At 37.7% G+C, this 14,492-nt stretch overlaps 1 protein-coding gene across 1 annotated transcript in view; it reads left to right on the top strand.

The window, feature by feature from the left end:
• Nucleotides 1–4,216, top strand: part of polr3a (polymerase (RNA) III (DNA directed) polypeptide A) — a 41,064-nt gene extending 36,848 nt beyond the window's left edge. Inside the window, exons 27-30 of the mRNA XM_047378080.1 lie at nt 625–789; nt 2,506–2,637; nt 3,243–3,375; nt 3,458–4,216. Coding sequence (XP_047234036.1) covers nt 625–789; nt 2,506–2,637; nt 3,243–3,375; nt 3,458–3,606 — 579 coding nt within the window. The 3' untranslated portion in view covers nt 3,607–4,216. The remainder of the gene's footprint in view (nt 1–624; nt 790–2,505; nt 2,638–3,242; nt 3,376–3,457) is intronic.
• The last annotated feature ends 10,276 nt before the right edge of the window (nt 4,217–14,492 follow it).

Genomic DNA, 14,492 nt, shown 5'->3' with positions numbered 1-14,492 from the left:
ACTGTAGGAGTGGGATTTTCTCACAAACTTTGTGTCGCTTGGAGTGTAATTTTACAGAAACAGTAGCAGTTATCAACCAACCGTTTTCACTTCTGAAAAGCCGGCGGATTTCTCTACAAACTGAAAGTCAAACTGTGTTTCTAGGTGAAAGTATGGCGATACAGCAGAGCCTCAAAAACAGTGAATTTTGAGGATTCCTTCCTCCCCTGACTCCATTCATTTCTATGGAATTTTGGGTGGTGGTTTTTCGTTAATTACATCGCCATGGTAACTCGAAACGCCAATAAAAGTAATAGCACACCTCCCGGGACCGAGCCAGACGTTTTGATATATATATTGTGGGGGTGCGTGCTACGGTTCGGGCCGCATTAACGGAGACGGAATAAGAAGAATAAAGAGTCCAGTTTAGAGGTGAATAGTAATAGGTGCCTACATGCAATGCCTCCTATGCATTGCTATGGCAGGCCCCAATTATGGAGATGCACCTGTATTTCACAATTAAGGATTATTAGCACTGATGAGAAAGAACAGAAAAGCAACTGTTTTGTCAAATTAAAGGTAAATGTAAATGAAGAGTCATTAGTTACGGATAAATCCAAGTCTTGCTATGTGTTGCCCTTGAAGGTGGTGGTTCAGGGAATACCCGAAGTTGCCCGAGCTGTCATTCACATCGACGAACAAAAGGGAAAGAACAAGTACAAACTCCTGGTGGAGGGCGACAACCTGAGAGCTGTCATGGCCACGCATGGCGTCAACGGAAGCAGGGCCACCTCAAACAACACGTATGAGGTACGAGTCTTAACATAGACTTTTGTCTAGAGTTAATTCATGTTGACGTTGTTTCAGCTGTCATTCTGCATCCATTATGCATTTTAAATTGCAGGGGATCACTGATTAAAACGGCGGTTGATTCAATGAGGACTCTATTAGGCAGGTTTAAAATTGTGCTAATTGATGATTTCATAGTCTCATTCGCAGTTAGTGAAAAGCTGCTGTACTGAATGAGTCGCATACTCTCACTGTTTGATTCATTATTTCCTTTTCAAAGGTGCTTTAATGAAAACCAGTCAGAGCCCCGCAACTGATACTCCTGTTTATAACAATTAGTCAAACATTCTTTCTATATTAACCCAATTAAAACCTGCTTTGAATAAGAGTGTTTTCTGGTGGTTTTTAGCCTAATAAATAATTGTAAGCAGTGATTATAGCAGTTCGATCTTTGCCAAATTTTGTGTTGCTATGACTGCTTTATACTATTATGGCCCACTGCAACTCATCCCGGCATCTTGCATTAATGGGGGCTTCTTTTGAATTGATCCCCCTCGGCTTTTTCAGTGTCACTACTGGACAGAAGCACTGCAGATAAAAGGAAAACAGCATCAAACTGCTCCCCAAGCAAAAGATGCTCAGTAAAAGATGTGATGTGAACTTACTAAAGCTTTTTAGCCCTTTGTATGCAAACAAATGACAAATCTACAGCCATGTTAGATGATTTTTGTTGGGTTATAGACGCTTTTTAAAACTAGTTAATGTTGAGCAGAGGAGGCAGACCGGCTGAAATTCCCTTCAATACTGCTGTTACAGTTGCTGGCAATACGAACAAAAACACATAGAAAACTGGAACGCTACAACTTGGAGATGACGTAAACCCAGTTCTGACGTCCGAGGTTAATGGAATGCAGCATAACCTACTAGTCATGCTTTTAGTCTGAGAGAGGAAGTCAGAGTACCTGGGGAAAACCCTTGCATGCACGGGGAGAACATGCCAGACTGGGATACCTACAGTACCTACAACTGCACCACCATGTTTACATGTAAATCATGTCTACATGTAATCCTAATTATTACACTTTTGTGGGAGCATTAAGGATACTTAACTGGCACTTGTAAAAGGGCAACGTGTCATTGGGTCATTGGGTCTCTGTCCTAAGTGGTCTCACATTACAGATAATAATGACCCAATATTCTTCGGCTGTAGCTTGTTCCTACAGACTTTTAGATTTTCATGTTTCCTTTAGTTTTTGTCGCTAAAAGTGAACTTATTCACCAGTTATGAGAAAGACATGTAAATATTGCATAGTTGTCCATATGTTGGAAAACAGATCTAGGTTGATGGCATTTCCATCTTCATTTTTAGGGCCAGACCAGTTGCATTTCTATCCCTGCTGGGTTGTCCATGACCTGAGTACTCCGTCTGTGATTTAAAGACAATAATAGCCCGCAGGGAGCCGAAGGCAACCAATTAATGCTTACTGCTGTGAGGAGTATGAAGCCGTGTCAGTGCAGTTTGACAGCCCAGTTATCTAGTTGTAGTTGTCTGTTTTTTGTTGTTGTCTTTTTCTATAATTTTTCTTTATTTTAATGGAACCTCTGCTGAGTGTTTAAAATTAAACCAGCAGATACTTTTTATGGGATGGTACTGGAAGCCTCAAACATAAAAAGAAAACGATTCATTTTGAAAACAAACAGCATGAACATGTTTTGATGTCTTATTGTCTTGTCTAGGTTGAGAGGACTTTAGGTATCGAAGCTGCGAGATCCACCATCATTAATGAGATTCAGTACACCATGGTGAACCACGGCATGAGCATTGATCGACGTCACGTCATGCTTCTGGCAGACCTCATGTCCTACAAGGTACAAACGATACATTGTTCCTGGCAAAAGTGTTCACATCCTTGGAGCTTTTTTATGTTCCAACACATTATATCCACAACCTTCAATGTATTTTATTAGGATTGTATGTGACCACCTAACAGAAAGTAGTGCCTAAATGTGAATTGGAGGGAAAATATTCAGTCCTCTTTACCTCTAAGGAAAATACAGCTGAACTTCAGTCAGATTGGATGAAGAGTGTCAGTTTTCAAGTCTTGCTTTTTACATTGCACAATCAAAATATTGAACAGCTGTTACGCTGGTTGTTGTTCGCTGACAAACCTCTGAGACCCTACCAGAACAGCTGTATTTTTTTTTTTAGATTAATTACTCACGTATGGACGCTATTTACCACTTAGGTGACCTCGGAAGGTATTTGGCTGCACACGATTTTATTTTGGGGAATCAGGTTAATGAGGGTTTGAGTACAAACACTCCACATTTTTCAGATCTTAATTTGTTCTCTTATCCTTCGACTTAAGAATTATCCTTTACATCCTGTGTGTTACATAAAATCCTACATATCTGGTTGTAGCAGATGTCTCCTGTTAAGTGTTAAACTTAACATCTCGCCCTCTCTGTAAAAGGGGGAGATCCTGGGAATTACCAGGTTTGGATTAGCCAAAATGAAGGAGAGCGTCCTCATGCTGGCCTCGTTTGAGAAAACAGCCGACCACCTCTTTGACGCTGCCTACTTCGGACAAAAAGACACTGTCTGCGGTAAACTTTGTGTTATTACAGGTGGTTTATCTTTTTTATGTGACTTCCCTAGGTGTTACAGCCTCCTGTCTTTTCATTGCAGGTGTGTCGGAGTGCATCATTATGGGAATTCCAATGAATATTGGAACAGGACTGTTTAAACTCCTACACAAGGCTGACAAGGATCCCAATCCCATCATGAGACCACTCCTCTTTGAAAATGCAGACTTTCATATACCTCTGTTCACGTAGCAGCAACAAACGAAACCGCATGAAAGTTTGAAGCTTAGTTATTCATAGTGTCAGAAAAATACAAGTGCCTGCTATGAGTCCCATTTCCTTTTTGAAGATCTGACACTAAATAAGATTGTCTTGTCTTTTTAGTTACTCATCATGTTGCTGCCTTATGTCACAACTGTAGGATTGCTGTTTTACAAAGAGATGGCGATATATAATTTTTTTTTTTCGATCTGCAATAAAACTGCGGTGAATCAGAAAAAACAGTGCTAAACAATGTTTTCTCTATTATAACCTAATGTTCTCAGACTGGGAAGACAGGCCTCTGAATTATTAATGTTAGAACTGCAGTGTCGTAGTTTTACCTCCCTAATCATGAAGAAACTGAAGGTATCTTGTCTCTGTTCAGTTTGCGCTGTTGAAATTGTCCAATCTTTGCAATGCAGCTTTTGACAGTTCATCATTTTGTTTCCAGCTACTGAAAACTATTTGTTTGTGTGGAGAAGAATCCGGTAATAATAATAATAATAAGTATATAGTTATAAAAGTTAGAGATGAAAACATTTTTTTTTCTTTTGTTCTGGTTGTAAACTGTTTCATAATTAAAGACTTGTGTTTTCTTACATTCATCTTCTCAATGTTTCCAGTTTCAGCCAGTATGGCTATCAAAATGGACCAGTCTAATGCTTGTTTGAGATCTGAGTCGCAATCTAATCACATCAACTTTTTAATCAGCATGCAACCCTAATTAATACAAGATATTGGCTTTTCCAACTTTTATTCAAATTTAGTTTATTTATTATAGTGTGAGTTCACAACAAATGTAATCTCAAGGCACTTTAATGTACTAATAGGTTGAAATAATTGTTTTTATTGTAAAGAATCCAATTTGGTCCAAATCAACCGCAAATGAATTCATGAACTTCACAAATCAGGACTTCAAAGAAAAGTGGCTAGAAAAAGCCAATTATTGAAAGAAAGCCATAAGAAGTTACATTTGTAGGTTGCCACAAGAAATGTAGGGGACACAAAAAATGTTTTGAAAGAGTGATCTGGTCAGTCAAGCTTAAAATGTAACTTTATCCTATGTACAAAAAAAAAAAACACTGTCACCCTGAACACACCATCCCCATGGCAAGATATGATGTCAGTGGCGCCTGTGTCAAGCTGTTTGAATGCTTTTTTTTTTCTCCGCGAGGACAGAAGCATTTCAGAATTGATGGGAAGAAAGTTGGAACTAAATACAGGTCAACCCTAGAAAAAACCTATTGATGCTCGAAAATATTTAGTTTAGGAGGTTCAACCTCCATCAAGATGATTGTTGATCTACAATAGAACAGTTTGTGTGAGAATAGACAAGTCAAAGTCCACACCTAAATCCAACTGATAATCAGAGGTAAGGCTTTGCAAAACTCCTAGTTTGGACATTTTTGTCACTACTTGTGCAAAGCTTGTAGAGACATACCCGAAAAGACATATAGCTGTAATTGCATAGAAAATTAGTACTTGACACAGTAGAGATATTTCTTTCCAAAATGTTTTGTAAACCACTTATTACTTCCGCCTTACAATTATGCAGCATTTTCTGATTTGTTTGCAGGTCACTGTAACCAGATATTAGTCCCATTAATGCATTCCAAATGAATCCAGATTATAACACAACGTTGTCAAACGTTTAATGCTTATTTTTAAGAAGCAATTTATCTGAGGAAGTCATCAGATGATTGACTTTCTGTCCCTCATCTTGAGCAAGCATGTGGTGATAGTGGAAACAATAACAGAAATAAATCTAAAGCAGAACCAAGTTTGGAATGAGTAGCCATTTGATGTGTCCCACTGGGAAATAAAAGGACAGCATAGAAACGCAGAGGAAAATCACAAGAGGCACCCAAGAAGGAGCTCAGTATATTATGTAGGAAAGAAAATGATTGTAGAGACAGTAAACAATTTCATCCTGGAAAGAAACAGCTTAATTAAGAAGCACTGAATCAGGAGTAATTTGTACGTCAAAAAAACAAGAAAATATCATAGTTTACTGTTTGGGCAAATAATAGGAAATTATGTAAAATTAAAACTTTATTTTTTACCCTATTAAGACAGTGTCTCGCCCACGGCCAAAATTGAAAAGATTAAAAAATAATCTAAAAGGAGGAAATCAGGAAAATCTAATAAAAAATAAACACAACTCAGACCGAAAAGAAAAATAAAACAATTAAATGTGGCTTATTGAACATAAGATCTCTCTCTTCAAAGACTTTGCTAGTTAGTGACCTGATTTGTGACAATCAGATTGATTTACTTTGCCTCACAGAAACCTGGCTGCAGCAAGAGGATTATGTTACTATAAATGAGTCAACTCCTACTACTTATTTAAATTTTCACATTCCTCGAATTACTGGGCGAGGAGGAGGAGTAGCAACCATCTTTCAGTCGGATTTATTGATTAGTCCCAGACCAATCAATAGCTACAACTCTTTTGAATATTTAATCCTTAGTTTTCCTCATCCAAATTGCAAAGCACTAAAACCACTTCTGTTTGTTGTTTTGTACCGTCCACCAGGCCCTTACTCTCAATTTTTAGATCAGTTTTCAGACCTTTTATCTGATTTAGTGTTAAATACAGATAAAGTTATTATAGTGGGGGATTTTAACATTCATGTAGACGCTGAAAGTGATAGCCTAAATATAGTGTTTAATGCTATCTTAGACTCAATTGGCTTTGCTCAAAACATTAACAAACCCACCCACCTTTGTCTTCATTCTCTGGACCTTGTGCTGACATATGGCATTGAGTGTAAAGACATAACAATATTCTCTCATAACCCTGTCCTGTCTGACCATTTTTTAATAACCTTTGAGTTTAATTTAACCGAGTACTCCACACCTGAAAGAAAATTTGATTATAGTAGATCATTATCAGGCGATGCTGTAACAACCTTTAAATAATCTGTTCCACTTTTAATTTCCTCATTATCACTGAAAAGCACAGTGGAGGGCAATAATTCGGTTTCTGCCCCTTCAAAATTGATTCTTTTGTTCATAATGTTTCTTCATCATTGCGTGATGCATTAGACAATGCAGCCCCCTTGAAAAAGAAGGTAATCATTAATAGGAAGCTAGCTCCGTGGTTTAATTCAGAGCTGCGTACTTTAAAGCACAATGTTAGAAATTTGGAGAGAAAATGGCGCTCTACACACCTAGAGGATTCCTACTTAATCTGGAAAAATAGCCTACTGTTGTATAAAAAGACACTTCGCCAAGCCAGAACAGCTCATTTCTCATCATTAATAGAAGAGAACAAGAATAATCCTAGGTTTCTCTTTAGTACAGTTGCTAAACTTACGCAAAGTCATAGCTCTGTTGAGCCATCCATTCCCTTAGCTCTTAGCAGCCATGACTTTATGGGATTCTTCTTAAATAAAATTGATTCTATTAAAAATAAAATCTTTGACCTACTCCCGAAGATGATTACTTCATCCTCAGCAAGTGAGACAACATTGGAAATAACTGCGGAACCCGATTTGTGTTTGGACTGTTTTGATCCTGTGAAGCTTCCTGAGTTATCAGAAATATTAGCTTCATCTAAACCTTCAACTTGTATGTTAGACCCAATCCCAACCAAATTATTTAAGGAAGTGTTCCCTCTGATTACCAGCCCCATTTTAGATATGATTAATCTATCTTTAGTAAATGGATATGTACCACAGGCTTTTAAGTTAGCTGTAATTAAACCTTTACTTAAGAAACCTTCGCTTGATCGAGATGACTTGAAAAATTACAGACCTATATCCAATCTTCCATTCTTACCTAAAATTCTTGAGAAAATTGTTGCTAATCAAATGTGTGAGCATTTACACAGCAATGACCTGTTTGAAGAGTTTCAGTCAGGCTTCAGAGCTCATCATAGCACTGAAACAGCTCTGCTGAAAGTCACTAATGATATTCTTATGGCCTCAGATAATGGACTTGTGTCTGTTCTGGTTCTGCTAGATCTCAGTGCTGCATTTGATACAGTCGATCATAATATTCTCTTAGAAAGGCTGGAATATGCTGTAGGGATCAGGGGAACAGCGCTAGGCTGGTTTAAATCTTATCTGTCTGACAGATTCCAGTTTGTTCATGTAAATGATAAATCATCTTTAAACTCCAGGTTTAATTGTGGAGTACCACAGGGTTCAGTACTTGGGCCAATTCTCTTTACTATATATATGCTTCCAATAGGTCAAATTATCAGGCAGCATGGGATACATTTTCACTGTTACGCTGATGATACTCAGCTTTACTTATCCATAAATCCTGATGAGCCCAATCAGTTAGATAGACTACAAGCATGTCTTGAAGATATAAAAACTTGGATGTCGTTAAATTTTTTCTTCTAAATTCAGACAAGACAGAAGTTGTTGTCTTTGGACCGGAGTCTTTAAAAAAGAAACTGCTTAGTCAATCACTTAACCTGGATGGCATTAAATTGACCTCTGATAATAAAGTAAAAAAACCTTGGTGTTATTTTTGACCAGGACATGTCATTTAAATCCCATATTAAACAGGTTTCTAGGATTTCCTTCTTTCATCTCCGGAACATTGCCAAAATTGGAAATATCCTGTCTAGGAGTGACGCTGAAAAACTAGTCCATGCATTTGTTACTTCAAGACTGGACTATTGTAATTCTTTACTATCAGGATGTCCACAAAATGCAGTTAAAAGCCTTCAGCTGATTCAAATTGCTGCAGCAAGAGTTCTGATGAAAATTAAAAAGAGAGATCATATTTTTCCTATTTTAGCTTCCCTTCATTGGCTCCCTGTTAAATCCAGAATAGAATTTAAAATTCTCCTCCTCACATATAAAGCCCTTAATGATTTAGCTCCATCATACATCAGAGATGTGATTGTTCCATATGTTCCTAACAGAGCACTTCGTTCTCAGACTGCAGGTTTACTGGTGGTTCCTAGAGTCTCTAGAAGTAGAATGGGAGGCAGATCCTTTAGTTATCAGGCTCCTCTCCTGTGGAACCAGCTCCCAGCTTTAGTCCGTGAGGCAGACACCCTGTCTACTTTTATGGCTAGGCTTAAAACTTTCCTTTTTGATAAAGCTTATAGTTAGAGTGGCTTAGTTTATCCTGAGCTATCTTCCTTATTTTTTACCTCCGTCTTCTTCCCTCCCTGTTGGTTGGAGTAAGGGGGAGTCAGGTTTAGCCTAAACCGGCTCAGTTATGGTTGAGGTGCAAACACACCCTCCATTTCTGCTACCTGTATGACCCCTTCTCTTTTCCAATGGTTTAATTAGTCTGACAGAGGGAGGTATCCCAATCCTTGTGGTTTTTAGTATAACAATGACCATCAGTGGGACCCTTTGTGAGGTGCCTTGAGACGACATTGTTGTAAATAAGCACCGTTTAACTAAATAATCTGAACTGAAATTATCTCTGTAGTTATGCTGCTATAGGCTTAGGCTGCTGGAGGACATAACGACCACTTTCACCCTCTTCGCTACATTTTCACACTACTCTTCAATTTTGCATTGTTTGCTGTTATTTCAGCTTTTAACCTTGTTCTCTTTTCTCTTCCTAGAAGCTACACCTGGCCTGACTCTGTGTCTGCCTGTGACACCTTTCTGGAGAGGGGCATTGTCCAACCTTCTGGTGACAACAAGTTAATGCTCACCCTCTACTTATGGTCCACATGGCCCTGTCTTTTAGTGTTTAACCCTTTCTCTCTCCTAGACATGGAAATTGACTGAGCTTTTACTTTAACTAATTATATGTGCTCTCTTTCAGACTCTAACCTTGAAAACTGGCTCAGAGTTTATCTGTTCTTTCTTTCTAGGTGAAACGACTAAAGGAGCTACATCCATTAACATTTACTTTTCCTTCCCATAGAAAGTACTCCTGGATCAGTGCTTATTTGTTCTTTTTGTGTCTCTGCTCTGTTCTCTGAAACCCCCAGTCGGTCGTGACAGATGGCCGCTCACACTGAGCCTGGTTCTGCTGGAGGTTTCTTCCTGTTAAAAGGGAGTTTTTCCTCTCCGCTGTCGCTACATGCATGCTCAGTATGAGGGATTGCTGCAAAGTCAATGCCAGTGACTGTCCACTGTCTCTACATGCTCATCCAGGAGGAGGGAATGCTGCAAGTCACTGACTGGATGCAATCAGCTGGGTTTCCTTAGATAGAAAAACTTTTTATCCAATTTGAATAAAAAGCTAACTCCGACTGCACTGTTCAATTGTTAGGATTAATTGGAATGTATGTACCTGACTGTTGTGAAGTGCCTTGAGACAACATGTGTTGTGAATTGGTGCTATATAAATAAAACTGAATTGAATTGAACTAATTAATGAGAGTCAAACTGGATACATCTACTTTGAATCAGCCTATTACTTTTTGTTTCTTAATTTTCAGCCAGTCCTTGGTGGTGTACTGGTATGTTTTGAGTCATTGTCAGTCTAGCCAGTCCAGTTCTGCTTTGGCTTTAATTTTCCTGTGGATGGTCTCAACTTTTTCTCTATTACCTTCTGATGCACAGCAGAATTCATGGTCAATTCAGTGATTGTGAACAGTCCAGCTCCTTCTGCAACCACAAATCCCCAAACCATGACGTACATTCTCCCGATGTCAATTTTAGACTGACTGAATCTGTTCAGAGAACATTGTTCCAGAAGACCTGGTCTTTGTCTAGGTTTTTTTCTGACATGCTTCAGTCTGGCCTTCATGTTTTCCTCCTTGGAGAGCATGAAAGTCAAACTTGTGCAGTCTGTTTCATATCAACAATAGCAAGACCTGTCATGACATTTTAGGATTTTTGGAGACTTCTTTTAGCGTCTTGTGGTCTTCTCTCGGTGTAAATTTGCTTGGATGACCAGACCTGGGCAAGCTGGCAATGTTTTTGAATGTCCCCCACATGTAGATTATTTTCTATAAGGTACAATGGTTCATTTTAAATTCTTTTTAGACCACTCTATATTCCTTTTCAGACTCATAAGATGGGCTGCATGGTGGGGCAGTTGGTAGTGCTGTTACCTTGCAGCAAAAAGGTCCTGGGTTCAACTCCCAGCAGGGGGTCTTTCTGCATTGAGCTTGCATGTTCTCCCTGTGCATGCATGGGTTCTCTCTGGGTACTCCAGCTTCCTCCCACAGTTCAAAAACATGACTGTTAGGTTCATTGGTCTCTCTAAATTGCCCTTTGGTGTGAATGAGTGTGTAGTTGTTTGTCCTGTATGTCTCTGTGTTTCCCTGTCATGGATTGGTGACCTGTCCAGGGTGTACTTTTGCCTGTAGAGTGCTTTAGATTGGTATCAGCTCCCCTGTGACCCACTATGGAATAAGTCGTATGGAAGATGAGTGAATGACTCATAAGATGCTACCGGTTTGTTTTGAAAGCTTATTCGATCTCTCTTGGTGTTAACCAGTCAGAAGCGCACTGGAATTAATGTCTGAGGTTTAAGCAGGGCATACCTCCTTTAAAATGTTACTTGACAATGTTCTAATCCTCTAATTTTAGCCATTGCAAGTGCAAATATATATATATATATATATATATATATATAATTTTATTTTTTTCACATGATTTTAATCAAAGCTGTTCATCATACATTCTCATGTTTCTGATATTAATAATTAAACACAGTTGTTATAGAGAATATCCAAAAATGATCAGATAAGATGTTTTGGTCATGTCTTTTATTGTAAAGTTCAATAAACAATCAAGACTGCGACTTGAGTTTATGGCGCCACACAGTCAGTAATGTGTAGGACAATATTTGGGTAGCACAAGCCAGGAACGGGTCTCACGACAGCAAAAAAGAATCTTCAGAAAGGAATATTTAAAAAAAATATTTGTACAAGTCTGATTGATTTCAAAATGTTGTGACTTTAACCTTTTTACCAAACTCGGAATGAAAAAAAAAGCTGTCATGAGAAGATATCACCAAATAAAGCCAAAATGCATACAAGATACATAGTATTTAACATTTATTTTTACAAAAAAATAAAATAAAATCCAGCACACTTTTTTAATCTCTTTACTCTAATACGCCAAAATAAAATACAGTGCAACCAACTGCCTTCAGAAGCCCCCAGATGTGTTGTCAGGAAAACTACTTTTTGTACACTCCACAAATCGCAGCAGGGGGCTCTTGTCATACAGGACCAAAATTAAACTTTTTGGGCAAAACGCTATAGATGGTGCAAAACAAACACTGCATGACACCCTGGACATATCATACTCATGGTGAAATATGGTAGTTGCAGTATCATGTTTTGGGGATGCTGCTCTTCAGCAGGGATGTTGGTCGGACTTAATGGGAAGATGGACTTTAGAAAGACTTGCGGTTGTAATTGCAGTGAATCGTTCCACAAAGTATAGACTCACAGTATGATAACTTTAAATACACGCCACACTTTCAGTTTTTTTTTTTTTCAGTTTTCCTTTGTGTTGGTCTATCACATAAAACACTAACAAAATACACTGTGGTTTGTGGTTTTACTGACAAAATGCTAGAAATTTAATGGGGTGTTAAGTTTAAATCTATCAAAAGTAACAAAGCAATAGGTCTGCAGCAAATAATTAGAAATTCAAAAGTTAATGTCAATTAACATTTGACCAGCAAATTACTAGAAAAAGCAGTGTAAAACATACGATATGGGGCACTACCTCTTGGCTTTTCTTCACCAAATCACAGGGATTATTACAAATAGATAAAGTATGATTTTTCCCAAAAAAGATTATCTAAAGTGGCCTTAAATCTGTTCAAAATCTAATGTAAATGCCCATCTGAATTGAAAGTATTTCAATAAATATATTTTATGTACAGGTTATTGACACCTTTGCTCTGTAGACAGCAATTGCCATTTTCAAAGAGAACTCTCCCATCATAGTAGAAATGCTTGATAGCAATTTAAAGATCTTCACTTTTGTAATCAACCTCTAAAGTGACTTAACCCATACAAGAAAACTGCACCATCACTTAAACCATCGACACCGCCACTGGATAATTATGTTGCTGGATTTAAGGTTTCAGTTTTCTTTTTGGATTTGTCACCCATCTGCCAATTAACAGCAATTTCCACAAAAAATGTTCAGCACCAGTTGAAAATTGAACAGTAAATCATAGTTTTCTTGAAGACTAACCTAATCATTTTAATCATATCAATAATAATAATCTCAATATAAAAGGCATCTGTGACCAGTTGTCTCCTATGTTTTTACTCAGAGATTTGACTTGCTAAACATCAGTAGAGTGTTAGATGAAATTTAAGCCCCTGTTCTCAAAAAAGAAACTGTTATTCTTCCTGACATGATCATTTTGTGTAGACTGTTCAACATAAATAAATGTTTCATGTAAATTTTTCAGAAATGTTCACATTATGCAATGTGCATCACTTTATTATCATGAAGTAAATAAATAGAAAAATGGAACTCATATAGATCAAGTCCACACAGAGTGATAAAGCTCAAGTGTTTTTCTGTTAATTTTGATGAAAATGGCTTGCCGCTAGTAAAAAGCCAAAATATCTTTTAGTGATATGAATATTACATATGATCAATAAAAAGGAAATTTTGATACAGAACAGTTAAGTTATGGTCGTGTTGTTGTCTACACTATCAATGGGAGTAGTCCAGCAGACACTCATCGACACCCGTCAATAAAGAAAATAAGTCTCAAATGGTCACTGATAAAGAAGCATCCTACTCACAGTGCTATATCCAAGCATGTTAATAGAAAGTTTAGTGGAAGGAAAAACTAGTAAAAAACTCTTGTTTTATCAAGTCCAAAGTCAGCACAGCTGTCTACCAGGAAATGTTAAAACAGTTCAGCCTTCCCTTTGCTGATGAGCTTTATTGGGATGCAGATTTCTTTTTCCAGCAGGACTTGGCACCTGTCCACACAACCAGAAGCACTTAAACCTGCTTGAAAGACCATAATAACACTGTGCTTCACTGGACAGAAAAACGGATCTGGCCAAAAGCCATAGAGAAAGTATAGAATATTGTGTAGAAGTAGATGCTACACCAGACTCAATAGAGCTGAGGGCAAGTTGGCTTCCTTAACACATCAGCAGGGTCGTAGGTTGCCCTTGTGCCACGCAACATAGATTGGGTCATCCATGCAAAAGGAACCTCGACCAAGTATTGAATACTTAAACTGTACAGTACGTGGACAGACTTTTTATTAGGCTGACTATTCTGTTAAAATCTTTGTTGTAGTTGGTGTAATATTCAAGTTTTCTGAGAAACCGAATTTTGAATTTTTATTAACTGTAAGTCATAATCATTAGAATTTGTCTGTGTTTACTAAATCTATATTATATAAAGGTTTACTTTTCATTGTTAATTACTGATGATATTCCAATTTCTAGAGATGCATCTGCAATCACATGCACTTAACCCTTTAATCGAAAATAGGACATAATATCTCTAAGACAGACGTGCTGTTTTCCAACTATCTTCTGCAGGTTGCCTCTGCTATTCATCAAAGTTTGAAAAAACATTTTGGCACATAACCCTACATGGGAATCAAAGTCTTGTCACTGAGTTCGGCCTTAAAAAAGTTACATTGCAGTCCTGTGTAGCAATTTATGTTGACCTGATTTTAAAAAGTACGTTCACTTCAAATTTACACGCTAAATACTTTCAGCTATTTTATTATTAAATCTCTGCTAACAGTTTTCTCATTCTAGCAATAAAGTGCAGAATTAGCATAAAGTGAAATGAGTTTATGCATGTTAAACAAAAGCAACTTAAAGGTTGAGGCAGAAGGGCAGTCACTGTTTGGTGCTTAAAGCAAGATTCTACAGTTTACTTTGTTAACATTTCTAAATAGCAGCTGCTACAGCAGAAAACCACAGAAAGTACTGTAGTTGGGGCTCATTTAGTATGAAACATTAAATGCTCAGTGAACATGGC

The sequence above is a fragment of the Girardinichthys multiradiatus genome, chromosome 10, assembly GCF_021462225.1.
Source record: "Girardinichthys multiradiatus isolate DD_20200921_A chromosome 10, DD_fGirMul_XY1, whole genome shotgun sequence".
Taxonomy (NCBI): Eukaryota; Metazoa; Chordata; class Actinopteri; order Cyprinodontiformes; family Goodeidae; genus Girardinichthys; species Girardinichthys multiradiatus.
The sequence above is the reverse complement of the archived record's forward strand: the minus strand, read 5'-3'. Positions and strand labels throughout refer to the sequence as shown.